Here is an 18,647-nt window from a genome sequence, read left to right as displayed (position 1 = left end):
AGTGAGCTATGATTGTGCCACTGAACTCCAGCCTGGGTGACAGAGACAGAGACCCTGAACTTAAAAAATATATATGTTACAACTTAGGACTGAAATATTTGTATGTTAATAGTTTTCGCATTTAAGTTAATATGACATATTATAGAGATTTGTCAGATTTGCTTTGAAATACCAATTTGAAACATGTAATTCTTTTTTTGAGTTAGAGTCTCACTCTGTCACCCAGGCTGGAGTGCAGTGGTGCGATCTTGGCTCACTGCAACCTCTACCTCCTGGGGTTCAAGTGATTCTCCTGCCTCAGCCTCCTAAGTGGCTGGGATCACAGGCAGCCACCATCATGCTCAGCTAAATTTTGTATTTTTAGTAGAGATGGGGTTTCACCGTGTTGACCAGCCTGGTCACAAACTCCTGACCTCAAGTGATCTGCCCACCTTGGCCTCCCAAAGTGCTGGGATTACAGGTATGAGCCACCAGACCCAGCCTAACATGTAATTTCTTTTAGAACTGTTATTTTAAGTTGAATCTGCAAGATAGTTTAAATTTCAAAACAATATTGTGATGTTCAAAAAAACTTGGGTTTCAGCATATTTTTAAGTTTCATTTATCAGATTTATAAGAGCTACTTAAGGACTTGGGAAGGTATAACTTGTTAGGGTTTTAATTTTATCCTGTTAGGCATTTGAAGTGCTTATAAAGTAAATTGAATATGTTGAACTGATAAATGCAGTTTAAAGTGTTATAGGAGTAATCTGAACAATGATTCCCCATAGGGGTGAGGATTGACCTGAAGAGGGGCTCGAGGGTACTTTCCAGGGTGATAGAAATGTTTTATCTCTTGATTGAGCTGTTGGTGATCAAAATCCATTAAACTGTCCTTTAAGATCTGTGTTTCCTTGCATGTAAATTTTACCGCAATTTAAAAATATGTTTGTAGGAACTTAATCAGCTAATTTATAGACAGAATTGATTGTTTAATGGAGTTGAGTCTATTCAATTTGAGTTAATCAAACATTGATTCAAGGACCCCCTGAGAGTGATTATTCTTGGTTTCATAAAATTTATTAGATGTATGAATAGAATAATGAGATCATAATTTGAATCTAAAAGCTTAAGGGAAATTACATAGTGAATTGTTGACATAGATGCAGTCCTTGAACAAAAATCTTGATGGTCTGTAACTCCGTGTCTATTCCTTCTCCTAGCTGGTTAGACTTTTTGAGAAGTAGGACTGTCTTCCTAGTATGCTGCATTTAGCATGCAGCACTTGGCTATTGGTGAGTGAATGGAACATCCCTTAGAGGCCAACTGCATCATCCTTCTGTCCTCCTTATAGCACTAGCTCATTTGCAGAGATCAGCATGTCCAATAAGCTCACACCTTGAAGGGCAGAAAGGACCCTTTTTGAGAAGACTGTACACAGGATAGTGTTTCTGTGACAGCAAACCTCAGTAGCCACCAATCCCTGGAGGATGAGGAATCCTAGTGTACCACTAGAAGCTCCCTCCCAGCCTGAGGGCTCTGCCACCCAAGTAGGGCTAAGAGGATGGAGCTGCCAAAGAGAAGTCAAAAATGAGAGAGCTGTCCATCAGGGGTGTTGCTGAGCCCTAAATAAGAGGTTGAGGAGGGTCTTTCCCTCCCTCTCATTATAAACCTGCACCTTTCCCTTTTATTCTCTAGGATACCTTCTCTATCTTTTCCGGTTTGCAAAAGAAAAAAATAATTAGCCACTTTGAATCAGGCTTGGGAAAACACTTATAAATAATAATTCCACATATGTAAGATGCCTACTCAACCTAGGTTTGAAAATGACTTTACAGGAAAACATTTTCAATATCAGTCTCTGTTGATTCCCAAACACACACAAACTCACCACAACTTCAAAATTAGCAGCCAAAAGACATCTAAATGCTGTGATCTTTTCTTTTCTCTTCCAGATCAGATTAGGTTTGCTCTTCACTGTTCTTTTGTCAAAGCCCCTATTGTACAGCTCTCCAATGTCCTTCCTGCCTCCCCTTCTACTGCCATTGTAACTTTTACCAGCCCCACTACTGTTTCAGAAGAAAACTCCAGGAAAGCAAGTAAGCATGGATAGCTTTAAAGATCCATGCTGAAGCCCCACTTAGACCAGGATACAAAGGGAGCCCATTAGAAAAAGGTGGGGATCAAGGAAGATCTCCCCACTCTGAAGTTAAAGTCCTCAATTTGCTGTTTTGTTTTAACCAGACTCTGCGTGAGCTCAGTTATGGCCAGCTCTCTGCAAATGGCCCCCCAAAGGCTTTTCACAAAGGGCAGTAAGATATAACTGGCTTTGGTATTCTGTCTCCTCATTCCCAGATAACCAATTCAAGATGCATGCCCACTGTACCCTGCATGTTGTTGAAATAAAATTTTAATTTCTTCTGTCTTTCTAACATGTTCTTTTGCCTCTCTTCCCTGGTGCCTTTTCTCATCTTCCTTACCCCTGGGTTTCCTAACTCTGTCTTGCCTACTCTGATCTCCCAAGGCCAGACCCTCCTTCATGTTTGGCATGAAACCTTCCTCAGCTACTCACACAGTAATTGCCTCATTTCTCAAACTCTCTAGAGCCACATCGTCCAATCAAAGCACTGTGTAATGTGAACCACATATGTAGTTTAAAAATTTTCAAGTAATCACATTTTTAAAGTAAAAATAAACAGTTAAAATTAATTATACTAATATATTTTATTTGACCCGACGTATTTAAAATGTTATCATGTCAACATGTAATCAATAGAAAAATGATTAATGTATGCATTTTGTATTCACAGCACATCTCAATTCAGACTAACCATATTTCAACTGCTCAAAACCGCAAGTGGCTAGTGGAGGCCATATTGGACCACACAGCTCTAGAACTTCTGTAGCCCATGGTTTAGCAGTTAATTATGTGTGCATTTGGCATGTTTGCTGCTTGTTCTCTAGTGAAGTCATTCTCTCTAGCAGGCAAAGTTCTGTTTCTACCACAGGTCCTAACATGGTGCTTTGCACATTGTGGGCACTCAACAGATCCCTAAGATTTGCTTCATAGATGATCCCTGTACACTGATAGCATCTTCCTCATTCATGGAGTAACAAGAATAACTTCATCTCCTCTCACTTTCATTCCTTAGCTACTAAGACTGTTGCAAAGATCTCTGGAAACCAGCAACTTTGGTCACCTATACTTTAAATGGAGAAAGAATTAAAACTTGCTGTTGACAAGCAAGGACTACATAGAAGGTTCAGTTTGCTGGCAGAATCAAAATAAGCACTAAATGAAGATCTGTGTGATTCCCAGTTTTATAAATAGGTTTTACAAGAGGAGAGTGCTTGTTTGTTTTTGGTGTAAAACATGTCAAATAACATATCTTTTAGCATGTTATCTGAAAGCAATGATGCCAAAGAGATGATACGCCAGAAAAAGATGGTTTCTGTTCAGTTCTGTCATGTCAGGCATAACCTCCAACTAATCTGAATGAAAGAGTGGGTGACCACGTAGACAATGCCAATGAATGCCCCTGTAGCGAGAACACATGCAGATGCTAACCTGAAATCAGGCTTTGGCTAGTGAAACAAAGGATTGCTTTAATTTTTATAGAATAAAGTATTTTTTCCCTCTGCTTTTCATGAAGTGGCGCTAAAGAATTCCTCTTGTTTGTGGTCTTGAAAAAATTAGAACTATGCCAATGAGGCCTCCCTTTAAGGGATCTATTAAACAATAAGAAGGCTTTGTTTTTGGCAATAAAATTAAAGCAAGCAGTGTTTTCATTACCTGGCAGGCTGCCCTCTGCCCTCCCACAACCCTGACCCTGATCCTGACAAATCTCAACAGAGCATTCTGTTTCCCAGGTAGGAAGGTTAGATGGCAACATCTGTCAGGTTTGTATATAGAAATGTAGTTGACGTTAATGATAATATATAAAGAACAAGAGGGATGGGGGAAGAAAGAAAGGGAATGGGGAGAGAGATTACTTCTCCAAGTAATCCTTAACTCAGGCTTTAAAAATTCAAGCTTATTGCAGAGGCTTAAAGCTCTCAAACCATTGTTCCAGAAAGACAATAATAATTTCACAATGAGTTGAAATGATGGAAGTGAGGGGTCGCTAGATAAGGAAATATACATTTTAGTCTGACATGCTAGATGTCATGTGTTTTCTTTTTCAGGGAACTTTGCCTACCATTGCTCAAACTTAGACCTACTTATGGCCAGTTGGAAATGAATGCTTACAGGTAGATTGTGGCCCTGAAGTCAGAAATGACCAAGGCTAGTACAGAAAGCACTGTCAGATGCAAACTCTGTTTAGCCCCGCAGTTAGTCACAAGTCATTGGAACTTTGAAAAATTAGATGACTGTGACACCAGCACTCTCTGTCTTCCATGAAAGCTCAAAATGGTAATATTGTAGATTGTAGTTTCCTGTAGAGTAAAAGCTCCTGTCTACAGCTGTCAAGGCCGTACCCATATAGCATTCACAGGTCCTATCTCCTTGGACTGGGAGTTCTTTCTTTCTGCCCCTCCCAGGACCAACTAATTCCAAAGGGGAGTTAATGCCTACCTTCCCCCAACAGCTTTCAACCAGCTCCTGATGGAAGATATTAGATAAATACTCTACTTCTTCTCCATTAGCTAGAATGTTCTCTCCTGTTTCTCAGAGTTGCCTACTAGAATTAATCTCCAGTGGGTCTTGGTAAGTCACAACTTACTGGCTTTATAGTTTTCCCTGTTTCAATTCCTACACCCTGCTGGAGTTTTCTAGCAACAATTTGAGCATTTATTCTTGTCTCATATCCTTCTTCAGGGAGAATAGAACTGCCAACCATGTGTAAAATGAAATGATAGCACAAGTCTCTTTTTCTAGTCATGGTTATAGCTCACATGTTCAATTTCTGTAAACTCAAGTCTCTTTCATTGTATTTGAATAAACATACATATGAAACACTGGGCATCAGAGATATTTAAGAACCAATCTACTCACTTCTCCTGGTATTCTGGAGTGACAACAACAGGGCAAGATATTTCATAGATATCACTGTGGATGCATCATGAAGACAAAACAAAGCTTAACATTTTCCAGTTGTACCTCCCAGTTAAGTTCTATCTGTGACGTAATCAAGTGTATTTCACTCACTGTACAGAACACCAAAGAGCAGGATCCCAATCTTTATTTCCCAGAACTTTGCAGGAGCAGATGGCTTCTACACCAGAGTAACTGAAGCCTGAAAAGGGGTGCAATTCAGTATTTTTCCAGTACACCCCTTTTCAGGAATCATGGCACAACAACTAAAAAGAATGTTACTTAATGAGAAATGGCATGTAAGATTGAAAGTGATTAAGGTAATGTTGTGCAGTAGAGGTTTCCTCTTTCCATTAGAAATAACTTCCCTTCCCTGAAACACGTCACCTCCATCTTTTCTGGCACTCCATTAATGGTCATCTTCTAAAAGTTATTGTTTACCCTCTGACCACAACATCAAATGCCAAACACATTTGTTGAAAATTATTCAATAAAAATCACTACTTTTCAGAAACTTTATGAAAAAGACATGATAGAGACAAATACCCATTGCAGGTTAGTAGATTTCTTTTCATTCAGTGTGTCCAGCCCAAACGGAAGGGTGTGAAGCATTTGTTTTATAAAGTGTGTAATTAATAAGAGAAAGGAAGGGAGGAGTTTATTGTTTTTCAATGACTTATGAGCAACCCCTTCCATTCTGCTTCTTCATTTTGGGATTGCTTCTAACAAAGCTACCATTAAACACAAAAAGAAAAGGCTGTGATATTAATGCCAAGAATATAAGATTGAAGTCAGTTGAGTGTAGCCTAGGAAAAACATTACAGAAGGAGTAATGTTTATTACAATTGTGACAGAAGTCAGCAAGACATCATGGGGGAAGTAAAAACCATACTGCAAATATTTTGGCATCTTCAAATTGAAATTCCATTTTAATTCAGTACTTGTAACTATTCATACCTTAACGGAAGAAAACTAATATTTATTGAGCTTTTACTATGTACCAGATTGTTTACAGATATTTTCATCAAACGTATGCAAATGAGGAAACATTCTCACAGAAATTCAACATATTTTTCATACCTGCAGCCCTTTGACTCTAAAATCTGTGATTTTTCGTTTATGACAGAGGTCAGCAAACTGACGCTCATGCTAAATCTGACTGTTTTTGTAAGTAAAGTTTTATTGGAAACAGCCATGCCCATTTGCATCCATATTGTCTATGGCTGCTTTAACACTGCAAAAGCAGAGTTGAGAAGCTGCAACAGAGACCATCTAGCCCACAATGCTAAAATAATTACTGTCTAGGCCTTTACAAAAAAAAAAAAAAAGTTTCCCAACTTCTGCTCTGTACCATAGAAGAATGTTCTCTACCTTTCTTCTTCCCCCATCCGGTTGCATCAGGAAGCAGCCTTTAAAGAACCCACTTGGGATATAAAAGTAGCTTCAAAAATTCTGGAGTTGGACCTCATGTTATAGCTTCCAAAGCCATTCTCTTGATGATGCAGATGGATCAAAGTTTTGATTCATGCTAGAAAGTCCTCAGGTAACCAGCACAGGCTGACTGGTCCTAGAACCTCTAGTTTTAATTCTTTATGGACATTCCAGATAAAAAGAGTCTGTTAGCAATAGTGATTGTTCACATTTATGTAGTAATTACTACATGCCAAGCATTTGTCAATGGCTTTTCTTGTATTCATTCATTTAGTTCTCACCATAGTCTAACCCAAGGGTTCTCAACCTTGGCACTAGTGGGATTTGGGAATGGACCTTTCACTGTTGTGGGGGCTGTCTTATGTGTTGTGAGATGTTTAGCAGCATTGCACCTGGTCTGCCAGGTAACAATTGTTATTTTCCTCATTATGCAGGTAGGGAACTTGAGACATAGATAGTTGAAGTAAATGTCCAATAACATACACTAGTAAGCTATAAAACTTGGTGTTTCATTCCCAGGAAGACTTCCTCAAGTCCCTGAGCCCCAAACCACTGCCTGCATTAGTGCTTGCTTCCTCTAAATTATTTTGCCTGTTTAAAGATTTTACTTTACTGAAAAACTAACAGCGACATCAACAACGTCATGGATGGCCACATTCTGCATGCTACTATTGGGAGTAAAACTCCTTTGTGCGAAGTTTCAAAGTTTTAGGCATTAGCAGTGGCATTTTTGCTAGACAGTTTTATTGCCTTATTACAGTTGTATTTCATTTATAAGAAGAATTTTATTGCTCTGCTCACCACAGTGTGTTGCCATTTTTAATGGTGTCTTGCTACCTTGTCCAGCACTCAAGCTTCATAATCTTAGAAACCTCAAAAAAAGAGCATTTATCATGAGGTTCCTGGGAGCTATCTTTAGTCCCATAGCAAATTCCTGTCTGGATAGTTAATCAATATGTAGAATTGATCTCCTCTGGGCTAAATCATTTCCCACCATGTAACTATCCTAAAGCCTGGATTAATATAGCTTCTAATTGTATCACTATGTCACTATTATTACTTCCCATCAAAAGAATTTTATGAAAAGATTCCATTTTTTATTTTTCTGAAAAGGTTTTCTTGGAATTTAAAAAGTTTTGATCAAAAATGTTAAATATCAAATTAACATATTAAACATTAAAAATATTGTCCTGTTCTCTGTTTGTCCTCCAAAGGCAGAGACCTCAGGAGCCAGGCCATTCTCTCCCTCTCATTCACTTGAGCCAGGTCCGCAAGTATTTGACTTTGGTGTGAAAGAGTTTCAGGGTGAAGATTACATATAAACATATCAGATAAATTACGGTAATACTGTCTGCTCTTACTCAATTCTCCTTGGCTCAGTTTTATATACAGACTGAAGTATTAGAATCCCTTTCATTGTTCCTCTGGCAGCTCTGTCTAACTTCTGCCCCAGAGTCTGGAATGTTCATCACAGCTGCCTTTGGCAATAAAATCCAAAGCACCCTCGTATCCTCATATTTCTTTTTGCACCTGGTCAGTGGTGCACTGCAGGGTGTAGAGCCCACTTGCATGCAGTTTTCCCCCTGTACCCTCATCCACAGGCCAAATATCAGCTTTTGTAAAGCTCTATTGTGTTTCAGTTGCTTCAGCCCTGGGCAAATTGAAATTAATTCCTCCAATGTTTTTCCTTTGGAGTGAGGTGGGATGGTTATGTCACATTATGTAGTACCACTAACCCCTTCAAATTTTGATGCAGACTCAAAATTACACATTCTTACTTATAGAGAAAAGTGCTTTTGAGTCTAAACAATAACAAGAATGTCAACTTAGAATCATGTATAAAAATGTTTTAGCCTTTCTCAAGGTCACCTTATTTTGTGACCTTGGAATGGAAGGTCACATTTATTCACTGTGGCATGAAACAGCTTTTGTTTTAGCCATGAGGCCCAATCTAGGCAAACTTGTAAAGTAGACGTTTGTCTTTTAAACTCCTAATCTCCTTGGTAGTGGTTTCAAGGATGGCAAGGTTCAGAATCTTAAACTTAAAGGGGTCACAGTTTGATGGTACAATTTCAAGTGTACAATAATGGTGGGCCAGGGTGAGAGGGGCTTCTGGATTGCACAACTCAAGGGGCCCACCGTTCTTACAGAATTCAAAGTGAATGGTAGCCTCTGGATTTGTGCAATGCAGCAACCCTCTTCTCAACACTTAGAAATAAAATAACTTGCCTCCAACACATTGGAGTTATCCTGTCTCAAGCTCACTTCAGTGTTTCTGTCTGTGTATGAATAAGAAGTGATCTATCAAGTCAGAGTGTGATTTTCACAAGAGGAATTATAAGGCTCTATTCTGAAAGTCTATGGATGGCTAACTTATTTCAACAAAGCACTGCAAAATGAGAAAATAAGGGTTTCTAAAATGCATGCTAATTCTATTTCACCTGTGAGAACTGGCCAGATATTTTTTTTTCCTTCACTGATGCCCCATCCTAACAGTTCCAAATATTTCTAAAGATCTTAAGCCCACACGTCTGAAATCTAATGATGTTTATACTCTGCACTGAACATCTAATTTTGCAGTTGAATACAAGTCAAATTAAAAGAGTCAGTATTTAGAAATAATACTTAGAAACCACTTACAGACTACTAAAGAACATTTCACAGACACCTAGTCCAATTTCTAGTATATGTATGTAGCTAAATCTCTTTAATGTTTATACATATTTGACAAGAAAAAAAATAATTGTCCTCTTTACCCACCCTTTTCTCAAAACTCTGTAACACTATTACACCATAAAACTTAGCAGGGAGACTTTGGGCGTTGCTAACCAAGTGCTCTTGAGAAAATTGCTAATCCATTTACGTTATTATTAACTAATCTGGGGAATGATTATGCCTAACTACATTTCTAGAAAGGGAAGGTAAACTTTGCACCCAGAGGCAACTTACCTGAGATTGCAACTGATTATTAGTGCCAGATACGAGCATTAATGAAGCAGAATGACCCTCGATACTGAATTCCATCTCAGGACTAGGTGGGGCACATATGATTGTTTTGCTTCTACAGTCACATCATTATTCAACTTTCTAACGTCTCTTTCATCAGACTGTAAAGGACCAGAAGGTCATTGTCAGAGAGAAGCAGCAATATTACCCTAGGAATAGGAGAAAGTGGGTCAACAATTCCCTACAGGCAAGACTCTTAGGGAGAAGATGTGAAAGAAAAATGTGACTATAGCTATAGAAAAGGTGCATGCTGAGCAGATGGGTGAGGCCAAAAATGAGATGAGGTCAAAGTGACCGAGTTTCTCATCCTGGTGGGCTGATGTGATATTTGCTCATGAGCGTACTTGAGATGAGAAAAAAACATAGCATTGGGGAGCCTGGCCTGAGAGGAAGGCCTAATTTTAAGCTAGATTTCATCCTGAGAAGTCAAGTGCCCCATTTCCAGTGTGGTCCAAAGGCAGGAGACCGTAATTACCTACCACTGGGTATCATTCCTAGTGATCTTCATCTCATTCTTGCCCTTAGTTTAGGTGCCAAGGAGGAGACTGGCAACACTCCTGTGGAGGTATGAGTACTGGAAAGAAGAGTTTGAACTTGTTTTCTGCATCCTTAGATTGGCTCTCCTCAAAGCACTTCCACTAGCCACAATGATTTCTGAATCAAAAGATGTGAATCAGAAATGAAAGCAAAAGTCGTAACCAGGAGCTGCTTGCTTCCAAACAAAACCTAGAAACTAGAAACACCAGAATATACTGCAAGTAATCAATAAACCCTGCCATATTTGAACTAAGAGAAATTAATAAGAAAGTCTAATCAAATCATTAATTCTTGGAAAACTTCTTTGTAGTGGAAAAAATTGGGAAATATAGAATAGTATTTAACTTGTTTTATTGTACCTTTTGGAATATAAGAATATGAGAGTTATAAGAATTTGGAAATTCATCAAAGTAGAAAACAAGATTCAAATTCCCTGGTTTCAGAGGAAAGCTAAATCAATAGTCTTTGAAAGATCTAGGAAAAATACTTGGCCTAAAATGAAATAGATCCTGTTTCTGAATTTCTAGAAATTTACATGTTGGGGCGATGGTGAATGGTGAATGTGATATCAGCTTTCCCAAAACCCATTTGTCTCAACAAAGATTTCAGCCCCCTTTTATGGTAAAGCAAACCTATCCATTCTGTAAATCAAATAGTCAAAATTTGGATTAAATTGAACCCCATGTTACAATGGCAAAACTGGCATACTTTTTCTACCATGCAGTAACTCAGATCCCAATGATTATGAGAGTGAAATGGGTCCTAAACTAAATCATAATCTCTTTACAAAATCCCTTCTCAATGCAGACAACAGTACCTCAGGCTTGGCAATGGCTTCATAAGTTTAGTTATGTTATTTCATGTATTCACCGCAATAAACCCACATGGCTGAGAGAGTACATATTATTCAGCTCATTTTACAAAACAGGAAAACTCGCAAATGGAGATAGCCTGAGATTTTCCTAATGTCACCATGTAGGTATATTCCACACCACATTTCATTTCATAGCCCCTACTCTAGAATTACCAGTGGGGTCTCACTGGACTAAGTTAAAACCAGAAGAGCTTGAATTGTGGAATATGTTAATGACAGTATCAAAACCTGAGGACCTCACAATGTGGTCAATTGATTTTGGACAAAGGTTTTCAGACACTTCAATGAAAGAAAGAATAGTCTTTCAAAAAATTATTCTGAGACAACTGGATATCCATAAGCAAAAGAATACAATTAGAAGCCTCCCCTCACATCATACACAAAACTGACCTCCAAATGGCTCATAGAGCTAAATATAAAAAATAAAACTTGTAGAGGAAAACAGAACAGTAAATCATCGTGACCTTGGGATAGGCAATGGTTTCTTAGGTATGACAACCAAAGCACAAGTAAAAATAGAAAAGTAGATAAATTGAACTTCATTAAAATTAAAAAATGTTTTGTGCTTTAAAGGGCATCATCAAGAAAATGCAAAGATAACCCACAAAACAGGAGCTAATATTTGCAAATCACATATCTGGTAAGGGACTTCTATTCCAAATATGTAAAGAAATGATACAATCTAGTAATTAAAAGACAATGACACAATTACAAAAGGAGCAGAGGATCTGAGTAGTCATATCTTTAATCTAGATACACAGATGTCCACTAAGTACATTAAAAGATGTCAACATCATTAGCCATCAGGGAAATGTAAATCAAAACCACAATGAGATACCACTTCACACCCACTAGGATGAATAAAGTTAAAAAGACAGACAATAACAAGCATTAACAAGGATGTGGAGAAATTGGAGCCGTCATGTATTTCTGATGGTACTTTGAACAACGCAGCCACTTTGAACAAGTTTGGCAGTTTCTGAAAACATTGAACACAGTTATGTGACCCAGCAATTCCACCCCATATTAAAGAAAAATGAATATATATGGGCACACAAAAACTTGTACATGAATGTTCATATCAATATTATTTATAGTAAAAAAAAACTAGAAACATCAGTGTGCATCTGTTAAAGAACAGATAAACAAAAAGTGGTCTATTCATACAATGAACTATTATTTGGCCTAGAAAGGAAAGAAGTACTGATAAATGCTACCACATAGATGAACCTTGAAAACATTATGCTAAGTGAAAGAAGCCAAACAAGAAGGATTATGTATTATTTGATTCCATTTATATGAAATGTCCAGAACAGGCAAATCCATAAGGAGAAAGTAGACTAGTGATTCTCTTGGGCTGGAGCTGGGGCAGGTAGAGAAAAAGTGGAGTGACTGCACACATTATGGGTTTCTTTTCTGGGTGCTGAAAATGTTCTAAGCCTAGATTGTGATGATGATTGCACATGGAATCATCTGTGAATACACAAAAAACCCATAAAAATTCATATTTAAAATGGACAAATTTTATGATATGTGAAATATATTCCAATAAGGCAGTTTTTAAAAATCAACTTCTGGCCAGGTTCGGTGGCACATACCTATAATCCCAGCACTTTAAGAGGCCAAGGTGCAAGGATCACTTGAGCCCAGGAGTTTGAGACTAGCCTGGGAAACACAGCAAGATCCTATCTCTACAAAAAAAAAAAAAATTTTTTTTCATTTAGCTGGTAGTCATGGCATATGCCTATAGACCTAGCTACTCAGGAGGCTAAAGTGGGAGGATTGCTTGAGCCTGAGAGGTCGAGGATGCAGTGAGCCGTAATGGCACCAGTACACTTCAGCCTGGACGATAGAGTAAGCGTCTATACAGTCCATGGAAACCAATCCATTACCTGCATATTGAGTGATTACTGGTGATAACTCCTTGCTCCATTATGTTTTTGCCCTGTCTCTTCTTGGAAGGTCATTTTCCCTGTGTATTTATTCAGCACATATTTTTTGAATGCCGATTTTGTGCCAGACATTGCACCAGGTGCTTGGGATAGATACCTTATTTAATACAATAGCTGAAGGTCCCCGCCTGTATGGAGCTTACATTCTAACAGATTTACCTTGTATTCTCAAGTACTATTAGCTCTTCGAATTTATTCTAGTAGATACTTTTCAAGTCTGGGGTCTGTCAAAGAAAAACTAGAGCTGGACAGTAAACAGATTTTTATTCAGGACTATCGTAATAAGGGGAAAGAGACCTCAGTATAGAATAGGACTCAGCTGCCAATATCATGTGGACAAGTGGGTATTTACAGCCAAAGAGCAGGGTGGTAGTAAGTGGATGAAAAATTACTAACAGGAAACATCAAGGGTAAGGGGAATTCTGGTTAAACAGACCTAACAGGATTCTTGTTGAAAGTAGGTCAAGGTGATGAGATATCCCCTGGGGCATGGTGAAGGATGAAGAACCCAATGAGATATCAAAAGTGATCATATATGGAGATAGAAGATTCTGGCTAAACCAACTCAGCAGGGTTCTTGCTAAAACTGGTTTATAAGGAAGTGCACAGAAGGTCCCAGGAGAAAGTTCAGGACTAAAGTTTGGTCAAGCAAAGAAGCTTTATCTGTGCTACTTTCTAGAAATTTTACTCCTCCACCATAATGTGCTCATGTTATCAATATGGTTCCACCTTTCAAAACTCAGTTGTAGTCAGTTAGTAAATTCAATTTGAGGTCAAAAGGAAAGACAAGAAATTTATTGAGTGTAAGTTTCAAGCAAACATGTCAATAGACAGCTTAACTGATTTGAGAAACCTCAAGGGAAACTAGAAATGATAATATAAAAATAACGATAAGAGAAATGAAGCCTAATGATTAGCCTCCTTGAAATATTAGCCTGAGTTCCACATTTGTACTTCTCAGTCAATGCATTTTAAATTTTTTTCATTGTTCATTAAACAAATACTTAGCTAATAACTCTGTCTGCTAAACTGATGTAGGACATATCATGGTTTACTGCAAATAGCCAGTGACCATCATCTTCTCAGTAAGATGTCTTGAGTAGTCTCTATGTTGTGTCTGAACAATGATCAGGAATAAAATTCAAGGCCGGGCGCGGTGGCTCACGCCTGTAATCCCAGCACTTTGGGAGGCCGAGGCGGGTGGATCACGAGGTCAAGATATCGAGACCATCCTGGTCAACAAGCTGAAACCCCGCCTCTACTAAAAATACAAAAAATTAGCTGGGCATGGTGGCGCTTGCCTGTAATCCCAGCTACTCGGGAGGCTGAGGCAGGAGAATTGCCTGAACCCAGAAGGCGGAGGTTGCGGTGAGCCGAGATCGCGGGCCATTGCACTCCAGCCTGGGTAACAAGAGTGAAACTCCGTCTCAAAAAAAAAAAAAAATTCAAGAAATCCTGGGCATCTGGAAACAGGACATGGTTTCTGTGAACAGCAATCAGTGGATTTTTGTCTTGAATTCATGACTCTACTTCCAGTTTATCTCATTCATAGAGAATGAAATTACTCCAGTTAAAACCTTCCAAATCAAAAGGGCTAGGGACTGGGTCATATCTCCTCCCTGAAATATGTTAGAATAATCCATACCATTGTCATTCTTTGTAACATTGCAACTTCTCCTGCGGCTGTGTTAGAATAATAAACCTCATGCCTGCTATCTCCATTTCCCACAGCTGTGGTTTCTGGGTTTCTGTTTGTGAATAAGCATTTCAGAATTGTCATGAGATGGAGGAAATAGCATGTGCAGAGTATTTCCCAGGCCTAGTTGCCAAGAATGAACTAATTGTAAGCTTCCCTTGCGTACAAGTCACAAAAACTTCACATACAAGCCATTCTGTAATGATCCACCTTTCCACATGAATGGTATGCTTTCATTGTAGAGCCTTGATCTTTCAGAAGTATACTAGGAGTACAATTTTAAATTATGTCATAAGATTAATAAACTATTGAAACATCTTTTTGTGTTTTTTATGTTTTCTAGTAATTAGATACAAAATTGATATTTGTATTTAAAAGAAATGTTAAATAAATGTGGTACAGGCATGCTACATTACTTTCAGAACATTCATCTAAAAGAGATTTATAGTAATCTGTCCTCCATAAAAGAAGATTGGTTGTTTTTTTTAATTACATTTTTTGTGTTTAACAGGACAAATTTGATACTTTTTTAAAATATAAAAACAGGAACTGCAACTATATTTCACATGACACATCAATTTCCAACTAATTGGTAGTAGATATGTACATGTTATGTTAAAGATTTTGCAGCTGAGTCTGGCTTAGTAGAAAAGACTACTGTCGTTGGATAATAATGTTTTCCAAGGATGCAAGATAGGAAGTGGCCATGTAAGTCCTATATATGCCATCCTTGCGTAATGGGACAAAGAGTTAACATTTAAAACATCTTTTCAGAGATTACTAGAAACATCCTAGTCTACATTAAAAATAGCATTTAAATGAAAACAAAGGCCAAATTAACACTTACCATTTTACTTATCCTGTAGGTCAATGCATCACGTCAAGAAGCCAAATTGACAGAGGAGTGTGATCTTCTCATTGAGATCATTCAGCAAAGACGACAAATTATTGGAACCAAGATCAAAGAAGGGAAGGTATGATTTCTAGGGCAGAAGATTTCATATTCTCTACCTGGAGAAAATAAATCCTCATCCTCATACACTCCAGTGGCTTTGGAAATGTTGAGAACCCTCTTTTTCTATACATTCTATAATTCCCTCTTAAGTCTTTAAGACTTAGTTAAAAGGCCCTTGCTCAGCAGTTTTTCTCCATCCTTTTCTTTGTACTATGCTCTCCTGTGAACACCTGTGATACAAGGGCTGCTCCATTGCCCAGTGCCAGGAGGTAGCATAAAGGTCTTATTTATCACAGGCATTGTTTTCTGTCTCACTTGGCTATGAGAAGAAGGCGGGTTCTGTGGAGGCAGAGTTCATTTCATATTCATTGTGATATCCTAGCAGCTAGCACAGCATTACATAAATTAAAAATGAATCTGACTTTATTTATAGAAATTATGAAGTACTTTCCCATGTCTCTGAGGAAATGCATACAAGTATAACTTCATGGTCTCAAAACTCCTGTGGTTTCACTATATATTATACTCCATTGCAGATATATTAATAGTACTTCTTTTCTAATGTTTCTATGTTTTAATTGCCTATTGTCTTACAGCAAACTATATTTTTAAAAGAAATTGGCCTTATATAATTTTTTAAATTTTTTAAAAATATATTTTATTGCACTTTAGGTCCTGGGGTACATGTGCAAATCATGCAGGATTGTTGAATAGGTACATACATGGCAATGTGGTTTGCTGCCTCCATCCCCATCACCTCTATCTGGCATTTCTCCCCAAGTTATCCCTCTGCAACTCCCAACCCCCCGCTGTCCCTCCCCTGGTCCCCCCCAATAGACTGCAGTGTGCGATGCTCCCCTCCCTGTGTCCGTGTGTTCTCATTGTTCAACACCCGCCTATGAGTGAGAACATGCGCTGTTTGATTTTCTGTTCTTGTGACAGTTTGCTGAGAATGATGGTTTCCAGATTCATCCATCTCCCTACAAAGGACATGAACTCATCATTTTTAATGGCTGCATATTATTCCATGGTGTATATGTGCCATTTTTTCCTTGTTCAGTCTATCATCAATGGCCATTTGGATTGGTTCCAAGTCTTTGCTATTGTAAACAGTGCCACAAAGAACATACTTGTGCACGTGTCTTAATAATAGAATGATTTATTATCCTTTAGATATATACCCAGTAATGGGATTGCTGGTTCAAATGGAATTCCTATTTCTAGGTCCTTGAGGAATTGCCACCGTCTTCCACAATGGTTGAACTAATTTACACTCCCATCAACAGTGTAAAAGTGTTCCTATTTCTCTACATCCTCTCCAGCTTCTGTTGTCTCCAGATTTTTTATGACCCCTATTCTAACTGGCATGAGCTGGTATCTCAATGTGGTTTTGATTTGCATTTCTCTAATGACCAGTGATGATAAGCATTTTTCATATGTTTGTTGGCCTAATACTGTATATGTTTTCTTTTAAGAAGTGTCTGTTCATATCCTTTGCCCATTTTTGAATGGGTTCTGTTTGTTTTGTTTTTTTTTCTTGTAAATCTGTTTCAGTTCTTTGTAGATTCTGGATATTAGCCCTTTCTCAGATGGGTAGATCGCAAAAATTTTTTCCCATTCTGTTGTTTGCTGATTCACTCTAATGATTGTTTCTTTTGCTGTGCAGAAGCTCTGGAGTCTAATTAGGTCCCATTTGTCTATTTTGGCTTTTGTTGCCAATGCTTTTGATGTTTTAGTCATGAAGTCCTTCCCTATGCCTATGTCCTGAATGGTTTTGCCTAGGTTTTCTTCTAGGGTTTTTATGGTATTCAGTCTTATGTTTAAGTCTTTAATCCATCTGGAGTTAATTTTAGTGTAAGGTGTCAGAAAGGGGTCCAGTTTCTGCTTTCTGCACAATACTAGCCAGCTTTCCCAATACCATTTATTAAACAAGGAATCCTTTCCCCATTGCTTGTTTTTGTCAGGTTTGTCAAAGATCAGATGGTTGTACATGTGTGGCATTGCCTCCGAGGCCTCTGTTCTGTTCCACTGGTCTATATCTCTGTTTTGGTACCAGTACCATGCTGTTTTGATTACTATAGCCTTGTAGTATACTTTGAAGTCAGGCAGTGTGATGCCTCCAGCTTTGTTCTTTTTGCTTAGAATTGTCTTGGCTATGCGGGCTCTCTTTTGGTTCCATAAGAAGTTTAAGGTGATTTTTTCCATTTCTGTAAAGAGGGTCATAGGTAGTTTAATGGGGATAGTGTTGCATCTATAAATTACTTTGGGCAGTATCATCATTTTCACAATATTGATTCTTCCTAACCATAAACATGGAGTGTTTTTCCATCTGTTTGTGTTCTCTCTTGTTTCCTTGAGCAGTGATTTGTAGTTCTCCTTGAAGAGGTTTACATCCTTTGTTAGTTGTATTCCTAGATATTTTATTCTCTTTGTAGCAATTGTGAATGGCAGTTCGTTCTTGATTTGACTCTCTTTAAGTCTGTTATTGGTGTATAGGAATGCTTGTGATTTCTGCACATTGATTTTGTATCCTGAGACTTTGCTGAAGTTGCTTATCAGTTTCAGATTTGGGGTTGAGACAATGGGTCTTCTAAATATCCAATCATGTCATCTGCAAATAGAGACAATTTGACTTCCTCCTGTCCTAATTGAATACCCTTTATTTCTTTTTCTTGCCTGATTGCTCTGGCTGGAACTTCCAATACTATATTGAATAGGAGTGGTGAGAGAGGGCATCCTGGTCGAGTGCCAGATTTCAAAGGGAATGCTTCCAGTTTTTGCCCATTCACTATGATATTGGCTGTGGGTTTGTCGTAAATAGCTTTTCTTACTTTGAGATATGTTCTGTCAATGCCTAGTTTATTGAGAGTTTTTAGCATAAAGCGCTGTTGAAATTTGTTGAAGTCCTTCTCTGCATCTATTGAGATAATCGTGGTTTTTGTCTTTGGCTCTGTTTATGTGGAGGATTAAGTTTATAGACTTGCATATGTTGAACCAGCCTTGCATCCCCAGAATGAAGCCTACTTGATTGTGATGGATAAGCTTTTTGATGTGCTGTTGCAATCAGTTTGCCAGTATTTTATTGAAGATTTTTGCATCTATGTTCATCATGGATTTTGGCCTGAAGTTTTCTTTTCTTGTTGAGTCTCTGCCGGATTTTGGTATCAGGATGATGTTGGTCT

The 18,647-nt window shown here is 38.1% G+C and overlaps 1 protein-coding gene across 5 annotated transcripts in view; it reads left to right on the top strand.

The window, feature by feature from the left end:
• MID1 (midline 1) overlaps positions 1-18,647 on the top strand; it is a 371,713-nt gene that overhangs the window by 296,147 nt on the left and 56,919 nt on the right. For all 5 annotated transcript variants that reach the window (XM_032285890.1, XM_032285891.1, XM_032285892.1 and 2 more), the window contains exon 4: positions 15,377-15,484. In XM_032285890.1, the coding sequence (XP_032141781.1) occupies positions 15,377-15,484 (108 nt within the window). The remainder of the gene's footprint in view (positions 1-15,376; positions 15,485-18,647) is intronic.

Source organism: Sapajus apella, unplaced genomic scaffold (genome assembly GCF_009761245.1).
Source record: "Sapajus apella isolate SASKATOON/1434 unplaced genomic scaffold, GSC_monkey_1.0 scaffold17, whole genome shotgun sequence".
Lineage (NCBI taxonomy): Eukaryota > Metazoa > Chordata > Mammalia > Primates > Cebidae > Sapajus > Sapajus apella.
Note: the sequence above shows the minus strand (reverse complement) of the source record. Positions and strands in the feature narration are given on the sequence as shown.